Source organism: Penicillium arizonense (genome assembly GCF_001773325.1).
Source record: "Penicillium arizonense strain CBS 141311 chromosome Unknown PENARI_contig002, whole genome shotgun sequence".
Classification (NCBI taxonomy): Eukaryota; Fungi; Ascomycota; class Eurotiomycetes; order Eurotiales; family Aspergillaceae; genus Penicillium; species Penicillium arizonense.
This window is the reverse complement of record NW_019173279.1, coordinates 900,577-914,382: the sequence shown is the minus strand read 5'-3', so window position 1 is coordinate 914,382 and position 13,806 is coordinate 900,577. Positions and strand designations below refer to the sequence as shown.

General features: G+C 50.1%; 7 protein-coding genes across 7 annotated transcripts; 2 read left to right on the top strand and 5 right to left on the bottom strand.

Annotated features, from left to right (window-relative positions):
- Window positions 1-116: 116 nt before the first annotated feature.
- PENARI_c002G05476 (uncharacterized protein) lies at window positions 117-716 on the top strand (the record flags this gene model as incomplete). Its single annotated transcript, XM_022627520.1, has 1 exon — window positions 117-716. One exon carries the CDS (start codon window positions 117-119, stop codon window positions 714-716), a length of 600 nt encoding a protein of 199 aa, XP_022492661.1.
- A 1,601-nt stretch (window positions 717-2,317) lies between these two features.
- PENARI_c002G07699 (uncharacterized protein) lies at window positions 2,318-3,118 on the top strand (the record flags this gene model as incomplete). Its single annotated transcript, XM_022627667.1, has 3 exons — window positions 2,318-2,437; window positions 2,496-2,629; window positions 2,701-3,118. The coding sequence occupies 3 exons, from the start codon at window positions 2,318-2,320 to the stop codon at window positions 3,116-3,118; spliced, it is 672 nt and encodes a 223-aa protein (XP_022492365.1).
- Window positions 3,119-3,369: 251 nt separating this feature from the next.
- On the bottom strand, window positions 3,370-3,903 carry PENARI_c002G01645 (uncharacterized protein; the record flags this gene model as incomplete). Its single annotated transcript, XM_022627245.1, has 5 exons — window positions 3,370-3,433; window positions 3,489-3,596; window positions 3,648-3,703; window positions 3,764-3,854; window positions 3,884-3,903. 5 exons carry the CDS (start codon window positions 3,901-3,903, stop codon window positions 3,370-3,372), a joined length of 339 nt encoding a protein of 112 aa, XP_022492520.1.
- Window positions 3,904-4,734: 831 nt separating this feature from the next.
- PENARI_c002G10656 (sterol desaturase family protein) lies at window positions 4,735-5,775 on the bottom strand (the record flags this gene model as incomplete). Its single annotated transcript, XM_022627862.1, has 1 exon — window positions 4,735-5,775. One exon carries the CDS (start codon window positions 5,773-5,775, stop codon window positions 4,735-4,737), a length of 1,041 nt encoding a protein of 346 aa, XP_022492165.1.
- Window positions 5,776-7,003: 1,228 nt separating this feature from the next.
- Window positions 7,004-8,550, bottom strand: PENARI_c002G03937 (SEC14 family lipid-binding protein; the record flags this gene model as incomplete). Its single annotated transcript, XM_022627405.1, has 4 exons — window positions 7,004-7,546; window positions 7,627-8,001; window positions 8,065-8,206; window positions 8,282-8,550. 4 exons carry the CDS (start codon window positions 8,548-8,550, stop codon window positions 7,004-7,006), a joined length of 1,329 nt encoding a protein of 442 aa, XP_022492757.1.
- An 872-nt stretch (window positions 8,551-9,422) lies between these two features.
- Window positions 9,423-12,251, bottom strand: PENARI_c002G11324 (putative transcription factor (Snd1/p100); the record flags this gene model as incomplete). Its single annotated transcript, XM_022627911.1, has 2 exons — window positions 9,423-11,945; window positions 12,114-12,251. The coding sequence occupies 2 exons, from the start codon at window positions 12,249-12,251 to the stop codon at window positions 9,423-9,425; spliced, it is 2,661 nt and encodes an 886-aa protein (XP_022492689.1).
- A 368-nt stretch (window positions 12,252-12,619) lies between these two features.
- sod1 (superoxide dismutase SOD1) lies at window positions 12,620-13,536 on the bottom strand (the record flags this gene model as incomplete). Its single annotated transcript, XM_022627506.1, has 5 exons — window positions 12,620-12,642; window positions 12,697-12,793; window positions 12,853-13,004; window positions 13,061-13,240; window positions 13,524-13,536. 5 exons carry the CDS (start codon window positions 13,534-13,536, stop codon window positions 12,620-12,622), a joined length of 465 nt encoding a protein of 154 aa, XP_022492989.1.
- Window positions 13,537-13,806: the final 270 nt, after the last annotated feature.

Below are 13,806 nucleotides of genomic sequence, written 5' to 3'. Positions count from 1 at the left end.
AGCAGCAACAGCTCGTTTGAAACAGTTGAAATTGACATTTGGAATGAAGGTTCAAGAGGCGGTTTGTCTGGGGGTGAGCTCGGGGACAATTTATCCGCTACCCCGGACGGACATAGATGTCCTCTTCGTCGAGGTTCTTCACTTTCGGGCTTCTCATCCTTCGCGCTCCCTTCCAAATCTTCACACACGATATGACTTTCGCTCGTCCGCCCGCATCCACATGGGAGCTTTATCACAAACTCAAAGTCCATCCGAACTGGGGATATGTCATATATCGCACCACTTATTCCCCTCAATCTGACGCCCACTTCTCCACTGCGGTCAAGTATGTCGAGGCCTCTGTAAAAAATTCATTCTTCAGGGAATGCGCATCTAAAAAGGGGAGTTCAACTGGCGTAGATCCCGCCATTTACGAGGAAATCTGGGCCAAACATAGTTCAACTGTCATGGAAGATGTGGCTCTCTTCGATGGTGCCTCAATTGATTTAATACGCGCTCATTTTGAGGCATGGGTGGATACACAGGGTCAGCGCGATTCTTTCAACAAATATCGAATGTGCATAGTCATTGATGAGGAATGCCTGCAAACGCTGCTGGGTACATCGGCGGAAGCCCTGGAGCAGGAGACTGAATACAAGAGAGACAAAGCAAAGCGTTATGTGAAGGTCCTCGAAGCGTGGCCCTATGTCGACCAGTATGATACCTTTCCGGGATGAATGAAATGCTGGACGAGGGCGTTATGGGATCTATGGACGATGATGTGCGATGGTGACGAGATGAGCATGTCTTGGGAGAAAATTGATGATTTTTACCCGGAGGTGTATTGCGGATGATTGGTGATGATGTTAAAATTTGATGGGGCCCTCGTTTGCTCCTAGGAACCAAATATTACACACCTAGCATTGGGCTTCGGTGCGAAAAAAGAAAAAAAGACTTCTCACAAAGAATTCTCGAGAGAAGCTTTCCTTCAGAAGCTCCTCTGATTAAGGCTGCCCAAAATTACCTTTGAGACTTTGACGACTACCAACCTACCAGACTATCAGGCATGCATGTATGCATATAATAAGACCTATCTCGATTCAACGCGCCACCGTATCTTCTGGAGTAGGGCGCGGAATCCTGTCAGGAGGATCAGCGATGAGTTTGAATATCAGCTCGCTAATGCTTCACGCATATATAAGTCGCATTTCTCACTCGTGTTCTAGAGTACCCGCTGAGAACACTATCGGTGTCCTGTGATAGAGACACTCGAGTCTTACGTGAAGAATTTCTAAGTGTGGAATGTGACTCACTATTGAACATGTATACGAAAGTAGGTTTAGCTTAGTAGAGCCCTCCGTAGCCCCATCCTAACCTTAATTTTCTTTATTTTCCCGAAGCTGAACAAAGCCAATAGGATACTCGACCGTATGCGCAGATTAATTCATGGGGATAATGGTATTTTCAAGCAAACAGGGTAATTAAACAGTGTAAGAAAACATATCTTTCTCTTAGATCGCTAATGGAATTGTCTATTTGGCAAGATCGCCTGCTCCATTCATTCTTCCCGTCAAGTTCAATTCATCAACAGTATTCTGATGACCGCGGTTCTGCAACAAATTGGTGTCAAACATGACCTTGAGATCCTCGGTTGCGATGTCAGGTGCCTGGGCAACACCCTTGACCAAACCAGTCCCGGGTAGGCGGTCCGCTAAGGACTAGAGTGCAAACTTCGAAGGTTCTAATGTTGCCTTTGTTGCTGACTTGAGCACCGCCACCTATAAGTCTACTTGGGCACATCTTGGGTTATCGTAGTTCAGCATATTTGGACATCTTCACACGGCAATATTTTTGAGAAGATACGAAGTAAACCAGACCATGTACATAGTAACTGGCAAATATCAGGCAAATATGGCCAAGATCACAAAATCTAGATCCCCACAAAGAAACGTTATCCCGCGATGTAAAATTGGTCGAAAACCCGGAGTTTGATGACTTTTTAGGGGGTAATAGAGCTATTTTGGCAGCCACTAAGGGGCTCAAATGGCCTAATTAGGTATAGCTTTTGCCGACACTAGCACCACGCTAGCACCTAAACAGGCTAGAGGCCATCGCTTAGTCCTTCAGAATACAAAGAAAGAGCCAATAGGATACTTCCGTTTCAACGCGATGTAGCTTTAGACTGGACTCTGGCCCAGACCTGCAGAGACCCTGAAATAATTCTTGTCGTATATGAAGGCGCTGACCGCTCTATCTTTTCCTCTTATCATCTTTTCACAATTTCCATTCCTGTCGCTCGTTTGACTATATACCCCGACATTCGTTAAATCAATACAACATGCGTATCCAATCTTTCGCCCTTTTGGCCGGTGCCACTGCCGCTATCGCTGCCGAGACAGTCTCTCTTTTCCTAATTGGCTTTGATGAGCAACCACTTGAGGGCAAGGTCATTGGCACTGTAAGCGCAACTATCCCTCTATCAATCTACCACAAAAACCTAACCAATATTATGCTAGACCGGTTCTATGACCAAATATCTCGTTAAGTGTGCTGATGGCGTTGATTCCACCGAATGCGGCCTTCCCCCTAATGGCATGACCGTGGCCCAAGGCTCTTCAACCGTCAGCCTGGCATACAGCACGGGACGTATGTGAGTATATCCAGCCCTACGAAGAATCCACTTCTACCCCATAAGTCATAGCTGATCATTTCCTGAAACAGGTCCATCGATGAGAACTGTAAGTATGATTCCGTAAGCGTGACCTGCGCCGCAAGCCTCGACGAGGAAGGCATAACCACCACCTTCACCTCCGCCGTCGCCCTCACTGAAATCCCCGGTGGCGGCGCTTTGATGCCTGTCACTATCACCGGAACTGGAACGGAGAAGGCTGCCGCCACTACTGGTGCCTCCGTATCGGCTTCTACCGCTGCCTCGACTAGCGGCGTTACTTTGACTACCTCCGCTTCGACTACCGGTGGTACTAGCACTGGTTCTAGCACTAGCGAGTCCTCGGATAGCAGCAGTGCTGCTGCCACCAGCCAGACTAAATCTGGTAACGCTGCTATGCCTATGATTACTGGAAACGCGCGCTGGGCTGCCGGTGGTGTTGCAGCTGCATTGGCTCTTGCCGCTCTTTGATCATCTGGACATTTTTTGGAGTGAGGTTGGAGGTGTATAGTTGTGGCTCGGTTAACGCCTCTCTGCCTTGATAAAAAATATGTACTTCCTCATGTATCCTTGCAATATACGAAGCGTGATAATTTTTCTTTACTTTGGTCTTATCGACCTAATCTGAATCTATATTGTTAGCAATCGAATATGTACCTCGTATTTATGTCATATAACGTGGGACCTCGGAACATGTACACTGAGCGCTAAGTTATAACCCTCTAGTCTTCAATCGGACTCGTGGCGTGTAAGTTATGACTTGCGGTGCAAGATACCAGCCGCAGCCTATATAATAGTCAGTGCCTGTCCACACGAAAATCCAACCGCAAAAGAAACTTACTTGGGGTTGGGGAAGACCAGGGTATCAGCGATGACAACATTCTCACGGCGACTAGCGGAAAATACAACAATCTCGGCGATATCATCACCGATCAATGGCTCGACGCCCCTGCCAATGGTTAATTATACTGCTTGCTTCGACTTATTTGGCAAGACTTACTTGTAAATAGCATCAGCCTTGGACTTGTCTCCATTGAATCGCACAATAGAGAACTCCTAATCACGAGTATTAGCATCATATCACAACTGTAAGTACAATATAAGCGGTGACCATACCGTTTCACTAACACGAATTCTAGTGGCGATAAGCTCCTTTCTCATCGCATCAGTGAAGGAGCGGACAGCCGCCTCGGTGGCGCAGTAAATGCTACCACCAGATTGATTACAGTAATTTACGTCAAGTCATCAAGATACATTGATAGATGTAAGGATGGCGGAAAGATGTCCTAATATAGACTAGTGCGCTCCAGGTGGGGCTCTGGGCAACAATGCGAGAGCGTGAAAAGGTAAAGCTGATTTCGAACATTACTGTAGCAAATACTCTTTAGGATATGTCCCTACATCTTTGTGACTATATATCTAAGATACTAAGACAGATCTATGCTTTCTTATACTAGTAATTAGCGAATGTTTCCCTTTAACTTGCCATAAGCTTTAACTGTCCTACCTTCAATAACACTTCTAAGATATTTTCGATTTATATAAACAGCTACACTCTTACTACATCTAATAGTCGTGACGATTCCACGTAGTAACTCATAGAATCGCTCTTTATAGAGTGGAAAATCTTATAGGCCATCAGCTGTGACATTTCTAAGAATAGGCTTCTTCAGATATTTATCTTTCTAGCGTAATTCAATAGGCCGTCCGCTAAAGAGGTCATACTTAGCTAAGTCCTCCACAGTTTCGATACTAAATAGAGCACCGTGTTAAAGGGCAATAGCAATTTCAGTGTTTGTTTACTCTTTGTAGTACGCCAGGTCTATAAAGTAGACCAGCTTACCTGCGTCAGGGAATTGGCAAAGATACACTTTGCGACAGTTGGTCATGAAACCCGAGCAAATAAAAAAGAGAGTATTCATTCAGTCATAGACATGATGTCCAGAATATCTAACATGGTATCAAGGTATAAAAAAAGAAACAAAGAAAAAAAGCAGCATCAATCCTCCACAGCTGTACAGAATTTATAATCAAAGCCTTTTTCCACGCCAAAGAAACAAACCAAAAACAAAAAGCCAACATCCTAATCAATACAACGGCATAGGCGAAGCGTTGGCATAATCAATATTATGCTCAACCGACTCAATCCGGTCAGTACAAGTACCGAAAACCCGATCCCAAAGCCTCGTCTGCTTGCCATAGTTATGACTCTTCTTCCAGCCCTTCCGATGATGCAAATCATGATCCTCAATCACAAGCTCAGCATCAAACCAGCGCAGCACAAAGCTAAGCGTCGAAGGCGGGGTAGCATGCACACGTAGACCACTGTGGCCCGCCAACTCGGCGAACACGACATACTGGTGGCAGATCCACCACTCGTAGAAACCCATGGGCATACCCATGAACCGCATGGTGAAGTAGGTCATCACAGGGATACCGAGGATATCGAAGAACTCCTGCTCGGTATCGGCGTATAGAGTGAGGAGTGGGTTCGGGTGCTTGGTAAGGTGGTGGGTGCGGTGGTATTTCCATAGCGCGCCGACGTCGTGCATCAAACGGTGGTACCAGTAGAACCAGAAGTCGAGGATGATACCGTAGAGGCCGACTTCAAGGGGTAGCCAGGCGAAGCTCATGGTTGATGGTTCGTGCGTTGAGCGGTAGGCTAGGAAGACTGTGAACATAGGGCGGAAGGTCGAGGTTGACATTAATGAGCGGACGACCTTTGCGACGCCGACGTCTGGGACGCCATCGCGGGCGTGCTTGTCGCCGTCTAGGAAGCCGTGTTGATGGCCTAGGCGGCGGAGGACGTGGAGCTCGTGGATGGCGATGCCTTTGAAGGCTAGGCTGTATAGGATGAAAGCGCCCCAGGCGCTGAGGTTGTGGCCGGTGATTACCACATAGGCGTGGTGGATGAGCAGGGGAATCACGGCGTGCGTGAGGACCCAGCGGTGCATCGACCAGTCTGGGACGTATGGGACTGCGTCCTCTTTCAGGTGGACTGGGACGTTTTTGTCGAGATGTTCGGGGTGGATGCCAAGTAGTTCGTAGAACCAGTGGAAGAGAGTCCACTCTGAGCGGGCGAGTTGCCGCCAGGTGGACTTCATAGAGTCCTTTGGATTGCGTTCCATGACTATTCCGTATCACGTATCAAAATTTGCACTCGAACCCCGCGATTGAGGGAGTGGGTGGATTTTTATAAATGATTTGGCTCATTGTCGATCGCCCCCCCAGTCGTTCGGCGACTGGCGCTCGGCACATGTGAAGGATACCCACATCTTCACACTCCGCAAAAATGAGCCTCGGACTTTTGGCTTCGTTTGAACATGATGTCGATCGTTGCTCGTCTAGGTGTGACGCCCCAACAATCTGACTGTTTTCCTGCGCTAGTTCGCGCTTGGGCTCAACTCGGTTACCTGGCAGGGGAAGATCTGTCTCTGGGGTCGGAGTATCATTGCATCATAGGTTCATGGCATAAAGATGCCTATGACTCCTGGTTGTATCATAGTCTGGGTAGAGGACGTGTACATGTATACATGTAGTTTTATAGATGTCATGATGCAGTGCGACGTCGCCTGCATACCGTGCCCCTGAGTCATGTGATAAGCGCTCCTAATTGGTCGAAGATTGGATAAACACCGAAAAATGAGGATTCTAGACACTTCGTTCCATGATTATTTATCAGATGATGATCTAATCTTAGTTTCACACGGGGTCGGCTAAACTGCAATAAACTGATCATTGATCAAAATATTCCAGATCTACATACTCGGATCCGAATTTCATAGAGTTCATTCTGCGGTATGAAACGGGATGTATAAATACATCATGGCAATGTAAGAGAAAAGAAGATGCTCTATGTATCAACAACCGCCTCAACTGTTCGTGTACGGGGGATATCAACATGCGAATGTAAATAAAATGAAAGAAAAGAAACCCCGAAATAATCAAAGAACCAGGAAAGAAAAGTAACAAAACACAACCATGCAACCTTGTACAGTAAGACTGCAAGTCTGGAAGCCTGTAACGGACATTTCCACATGATAGATCCACATATGGAGAACGGGCAGGGAAACAGCCAAAGAAAAGAAGGCAAAGAACGTTGAGAAACACGAGAGAAGAGAACAGTGGTGTCCCCACCGACCACTCATTTTCCATGCAGTAGGCAATAGACAAGTTGCACATGTAACTCCCACTTGGAAGACGATCAAACACACAATCCAGGCAGACGTATATTCGAGAGATACATCATATACCAACAAAGCAACAAGCCTCGGTAGTGTGATCTGCATCGCCTTGTGCCATTTCCACATCCCTAGCCCTAACCACACTCCCAATCCTGCTGCCTTTCTATAAGCTCTATGCTGCAGCGGTCTGAGCTGCAGCAGTCTGAGTCTCGTCGACGGACAGTTGGTTAACCTTTATCGCCACGTTATCAACAGCCTTCTCGTCTTCGGGCTTAATCTCAGTGGGTTCGTCCGTCTTTGCCTCCGAGTCTGTGGACTTGGCGGGGGCCTCTGGCTCAGAGGACACCTGCGACTTCGGGACAGGGATGGTTTCTCTCCGCTCCTTTCCATCGACTGTGCCCAACACCTTCAGGTGATCACCCTCGAACAGAATGGGTCCCTTGAGGATGTCTTTTCTCTTTTCGCCGTCGACTTGATCCTGCTCAAGACCCTGGAGGAGTTCACGGGCGGGCTCGTCCAGGTTGGGCATCTCGCCCCAGGTCCAGTCGAGCTCACCGCCATACTGCTTGGGAATGCTAGATGGTTCCATGAATGAAGTAAGGGTAGGCTGCACCTCTGATGCGGACAGAATAAAGATCTTGGAGGTGGTGCCTGGGTCGAACCAGCGCTTGATCCAGCCCCAGACGGTAGGGAAGAATGCAGGAGCACCAATAATCTAAAGCAAGTCAGTCTTGAATGTCGAACTCGGTGATGATAAACATGTCTCTGGAAGGATCACGGTGGGGAATGACATACGAAGATCCGATCCAGCGTCTCGGGGTAATGCGCCGTGGCCAAAACACTGGCATCCTGCATATGACCCTTCAAGTTCCAGAACTGCTTCAATCCAACACCGCTAACATCCACAATATTGGTAGAAGTGACAATAGGCGTCTCCGGGTTTGGCCGCTGCAACGATGAACAAAGCGGCATCACGAACCGGAGAAGGTTCTCATACAAAGCGAAGAGGTTCAGCAAGCGCGCCGGGACAGTGGACGACTTGTGTGTCTCCGGTGTACCGGTAGTCATGGTAGAGTTGTAAGCGGCGACAGCCTTGTTATCGAGGTGACGGATCTCAAAGACATAGACGGGGATTCCGCGGCGATCGCGACGGCCAGTCCATTGTGGGTACTGTAGTGAGAAAGGTCAATATATAGCCTCCTGCGGACAATCAAGGTAGTCCAAGAAACCCACCATCCGCCGGGCAGCCTCATAAGAGTCCACGCCAATGTTCTCATACAGAGCCTCGATAGCATTGTCTTTGCGCCAATCCTCAGTATCCTTGAATTGACCCCACGCACCCTCAACGTCGAACTTGCGGGCACGCAAGAAGCGTCTGTAATACCACAAAATGATCAGTCTTCATTCAATTTCCCTTGCACGGGGTAGTGGTAGGTATAGCGCCACATACAGCATAGTAGCATCGTCATGGCTAGCAGTCTTCGCCTCGACGCCCTCGGCCTGTTCCACAGCAGGGGTGTAGTACTTGCGCTCGGCGCACAGCGTCTTGAACTCCTGCAGCTTCTCTTCCTGCTCTGGGGTCAGGTGGTGCAGGTGTCCGGCGAGCCATGCGGTGCCGGAGGCTTGGGAGGCGGAGGCGCAGGGGTCGTTCTTTGAAGCGGACTCGGTGCGCGTGAGGTCGGGCTCGGAAGCCTGCGCGGTTTTGCTTCCCCAGAGCATGGTGATCGGTCTCTGGGCTTTTAATGTGGATTTTTTTAATTAATTTTAGGTTGTTTGGGGGAGATCAACTTGGACGGGGATCGGTGGCGGAGGGAAAGAGGGCGGTGAAAATTAATCTGACATATCGAGTTGGATGTCTACACTTGCAAGTCTGGATAGTTCTATTTCTTGGGTTTAGAATAACATGAAGCTATACATTGATATTTACTACAGTACTTCATCTTTAGAAGCTGTTTATTGAAATAAATGAACAATGCTTGTATTTCTTGCAACTTGACTAACAACACTCGACGCTCGAAGTAACTCTATCTACGCTAAGACAGTTCTAGACAAGCCTAGTCCCCAGGGGTTCGCAGGGAAGAGCCCCTGAATCAGCCACCTTGCACGGCTCAATAGCATACGCTATACATTATATCTCCTCCAACAATATATCCAGCTCGCTGCCATATAACACAAAGCCTCACGCGACCAGGTCAACCAACGCAGATGAAGGATTCTATCCCAGCAAGCTCACATCAGAGGAGTTACTGTATGTCTCGGATGCAGGCCTAGATTAGGGCTATCTGTGCAGGCATGGACCACGTCGATCAACGGAGATCAGAAAAGCTAATCGGAGGGATCAACCAGGGAAAGCCTTTGAACAGTCTATAGAGTTGGTATATTGAAACCAAGGATCTCCTACGAGCCTAGAAAGTAATGTGGAACATTGAAACACAATACAATTCATTTCCTAGCAAAGAACCACATATGGAAATGGTTTACATGGTTAGCTGGATGGATGGTAAGGGAAGGGTCAACCCCAACAATTATTTTGTACAGTCGCCCCTCACAGCGGTGAAATCAAACAAGAGGAAAGAAATAGGTACAGGAATTTAATCCTCGGTCAGGTCGCCGTACTCCCAAATTCCGCGGCGCTCGGACTTCGCCTCGTCCTCGAGTGCGCGGAGGTTGGACAAGGTGTCGACGGAAGCACGCTCCCAAGCCTTCAGCTTACGAGGCACCATGGCCAGACCCTCGGAGATGATGTCTGCGTTGATGCTGTTGTCCAGGTTCTTGGAGACGGAGGGGTCGAGGAGTGTGACGTGCAGGGTGCCGTCCTGGTCGACGTGGTCGACATTGGCGACAAGTTGACGGTCGAAGGTCTGGTCGCCGACGAAGCCAACGGCGTCCTCGAGATAGTCCTCGGAAGTGGGGAACTGCGTAAGAGAGAGGACGGCGTCGACGGCCTGGGGGCGGAGGGTCTGGCCGGAGAATTGGGGCTGGGTGAGAGGGCGGAGCTTGGCCCAAGGGAGAGACTCAGAGTTTCCGAAGTCAATGTAGACCACCTCGGCGGTCTCATTTTCACGGTCGTTGCGGCGGACCTTGGCGCGGTACCAGTTGCCATCTTCGGTGAATTGGGCGGCGACCCAGTCGCCAGCCTTGGGGGGACCGGGAAGAGGGGTGTCATTAGCCTTGTTGATGTGGAAGGCACGGAAGGCGCTCATCAGCTCGGTGAGGGCGTTGGTGCCGGTGCCAATCTGCTGAATCTTGAGCTTGGCGGTGGCCGGGTCAACGTAGGTGACCATCACGTCGCGGTAGTCCTTGCGGCGCTGGATAGGGGCAGCATCGCTCTCAGTACCGGTGCCGGTGCCATTGGCAGCCTCGGCGGCTTCTTCGGCATCAGCAGCTTCCTTGGCAGGGTCGTAGTCGTGCCAGAGACCCTTGCGGGCATCTTTAGCACGCTGCTCCGCGGCGAAGTACTCGGTGGCGTGACCGGACTGCTCAGCCGAGTATGCGTGCACGGTTGCCAGACCTTCCTCCAGCAGGACCTTGGTGAAGTTCTCCTTGTTAACGTATAGGCTTCCAATGAAGCCACCGACCTTGTCAATGGTCTCGACATCGATCTCGACGTCACGCTGCATGCAGCGGCGGTTGGCCAGGTCGTGGGCCTCCTGACCGAAGGGCTCACCAGCATCGCTGGGGCCGCGGGCAGAACGAGGAGCACGGATACCGGAAAGAACGAGGGTCAACTTGGCGTTGTCACGGGGAACAAGAACAGTGAAGCGAGAGCCAGACTTGACGAAGTCGACAACAGCAGGAACACGCTTCTGGCGCTGCAGGATACCAAGCTCCAGCTTGGCCTTTTGCACGCTCTCTGAGTAGTCCTGGTATTGCTTGGCCTTGGGAGGCTTGGGAGACCACATTCCACGGCCTTCCTTCTGGGCATCAGCCTCAGCGGCAAGCAGGGCATCGTAATCGGGGGAACGATCAGCGTCATCCATGCGGTGGCGGATGACAGAGGAATAACCAGCTTCCACAAGGGCAAGTCCAACGTTGGTGTTGCCCTGAACAACAGTAGCGACCTCACGCTCCTCGTAGCCTTCATTGGCGGGCTTCTTGCCGTTCACAGTGACCTTGACGTGCTTAGCGATAACCCGCTTACGCAGGTACTCCTTGGCCTCAGCAGCAAAGGGAGCCTGCTTGGGGTCGGAGGGCTTGGGCTGACGGATACTGGCGAGACTGACCTTCTTCTCCTTGCCAGCCTTGTTGCGGATAAAGAGAGTATCGGCGTTCAGCACGCGGGTGACAATGTAGTCCTCGGCAGAGGCACCAGCAGTAGTGGGACCAGTGTGCCCAACGAACAATCCTTTGCGGCCAGCCTTGGCCTCCAGCTCTGCCTGGCGGAGAAGAGCCATATCGGGACCCAGAAGGGTAGAGTGGTGATCCTGGCAACGGGCGAGACCAGCCTCAAGAAGGAATCGAGAAATGTTTCCATTGGGGTGGAGGACAGTAGCGACTAACTGGCCCTGCGGTGTCACACCGAGCAGGGAAACCTTGACCTTGCGCTGCAACAAGCGGGATTCAACAAACTGCTGTGCTTCATCACCAAACGGCTCCGCGGCCGTCTCCTTGCCCTCTGTGATCCGCTTAGCAGACGGGGTGCGAACACCAGCGACCGCAACCACAGTCTGAACATGCTCAGTCGGCGAAAGAAGCAGGCGCAGCACAAGTCGGTCACCGTTCAGGACTTTCTCAATAATACCCTCTAGCTGTTGACCGGACTTCTGTCTCACCAACTCACGAGCACCAGTCAATTCATAGCTGGTCTCGATCACGCCATTGTCGGCACCCCAGGTTCCCTTGCCTTCACCCTGAGCGAGTGACTCCAGGGCACGCAGGCGCTCAAGCAGAGCAATTGTCTCCTCAGATTCATCACTGCGCTTGCCTGCTTCCTCACGGACACGCGTCCAGCCTTCTTGCACACTGATATCGGGCAATGAAGCGTCGAAACCGGGCAGTTTAATGGTACCGTATTCGCGCTTGGCACCAGTGGGAATGGTGTAGACGACGTGGAATTGGATCACCTTGCCTACAAGGAGTTCACGGAGGAATTCACGGGATTGGAATGCGTATGCCTATGTTTGACAAATATGTTAGTTCGGTTCATTCTGCCTTTCCCTGAAATGCAAATCTATGTCGTTAATGGCGACTAGAAAAAGGCACCAGGAAGGGAACCGCGCAAGCAAACCAAACATGGCAATCCGTTTGCAATTGAGCACAATTTATGTAGATCAGTCACCCACCTCATCTCCTTCTCTCCTTAACCGAGGAGCAGACACATAGGCCAAACTCAGGATGCGTTCTTGTGAGGGATTGGTAACATGCGACAGCACAACCGTGTCGCCGGACAGGACAGACTTGACCCGGGCTTCGAAAGGCATGCTGAAAATCAGACACCACTTCCCGACAAATGGACAAATCAGATGAAATGGACGAAATCAAGAGAAGAAAAATTAATACAAAGCAGCAGAAAGGAGTTGAGAATAGCTTAGAGAAGTCCTGAGGGGAAACGTGGCCGGTGTTTAGACTTGTGGGGGAAAGCGGTCAGTGGCCGCTCGGAAGCTTCTACGCCTTCGATATCTACGACTTCTCCGTATACACGCATGCCGAGATCTGTCTAGAACCAAGTACACATGGTAAAAAAATCATTCATTCATGTATCCAGCCAGGAACTACCTGAACTTTTCACCCACAAATTCAATTTCAGGGGGGATATCAAGTCCGAAAATCATAAAGGAGAACTGCGCATTTAAGCGGCAATACCGATGACACCTAAGCAATTCATTAGCATTAATTCCATTTACAACGCCCTCAATCTCAACTTACCACAGGCGGGACGAAGACCAGCGTTACCGGTCTTCTTGGACTCCTCGTTGCCACCCCTGCCGAGGTCATCAGTACCGGCGTGGACGACGAGAGTGCGCTAGAAAGAGATATCAGTGATTTGCACCCTCAATTGCGTGATATGCAGGGTTCACTTACGCCCAGGACGGACTCGGCGCCAATCAGCTTGACGAGCTTGTCCTGCATGGCACCCTTGGCGTTACCCTCAGCATCGGTCTTGAAGTTGCCAAGATCACCGACGTGACGGTCCGCATCAGTGGGAGCACCGTGGGGCTTGCCGAAGGGGTTGACTAGCAGCAATTAGCATATTCTATATTCAGTTCTGGGCTTGCCGGAAATAGCATACAGTGAGGGCCAGCGGAGGTGCAGCCGTTGGTGTTGTCACCGAACTGGTGAACGTGGAAAGCACGCTCGGCGTTGGCATCGTTGCCGGTGATGTTCCAGGAGATGGTGGTAGGGGCGCTCTCGTCAGCCTGCTCAAAGGTGACGGTGCCGGCGACCTTGGCGTCACCACGGAGGACAGCAACTGCAGATATAAACGGTCAATGTCATATTCTAGAAGATCGATCGAAGGCCAGGAAGCTGGTCCCGATCTCCCAAGCTCCAACCCCAGAAGCAAATCGCACGAAATCAACAAATAAGCTGTGAGATTCAACAGGGACGTTGCAGATTACAGCTGGATGTGGCAGAGGAACGAAGCCGATAGGCTCGGGATTGGAGCTCAGGATCACAAGGTGCTCAAATTTGCTCAAGGTCCCAGGGGACCTTGGAGAGCTGTGATATGTTTGGTTGATCAAAAGTGGACTTACCAGCCTTAACCATTTTGATAGATTTTGAGATGTTTTGGATAGAAGATAGAAGAATTGAGTATTTGGATATATTAGAGAAGAAAAGAGAGAAGGAGACAGGAGGCGACGGGCGGAATAATAAGCGGATGATGTTGACGTGACTCTACTCTGTATTGTACTTCCGGAAAGTACTGGGTACTTCGATTACCTAGCAACCGATACTGAAAGAGCTCGTACCTGGTACCAAATACAACAAAAGATCCCCCACCTTCCCAAGCGGGATCGAGCCGGAACGAGGTGGAAT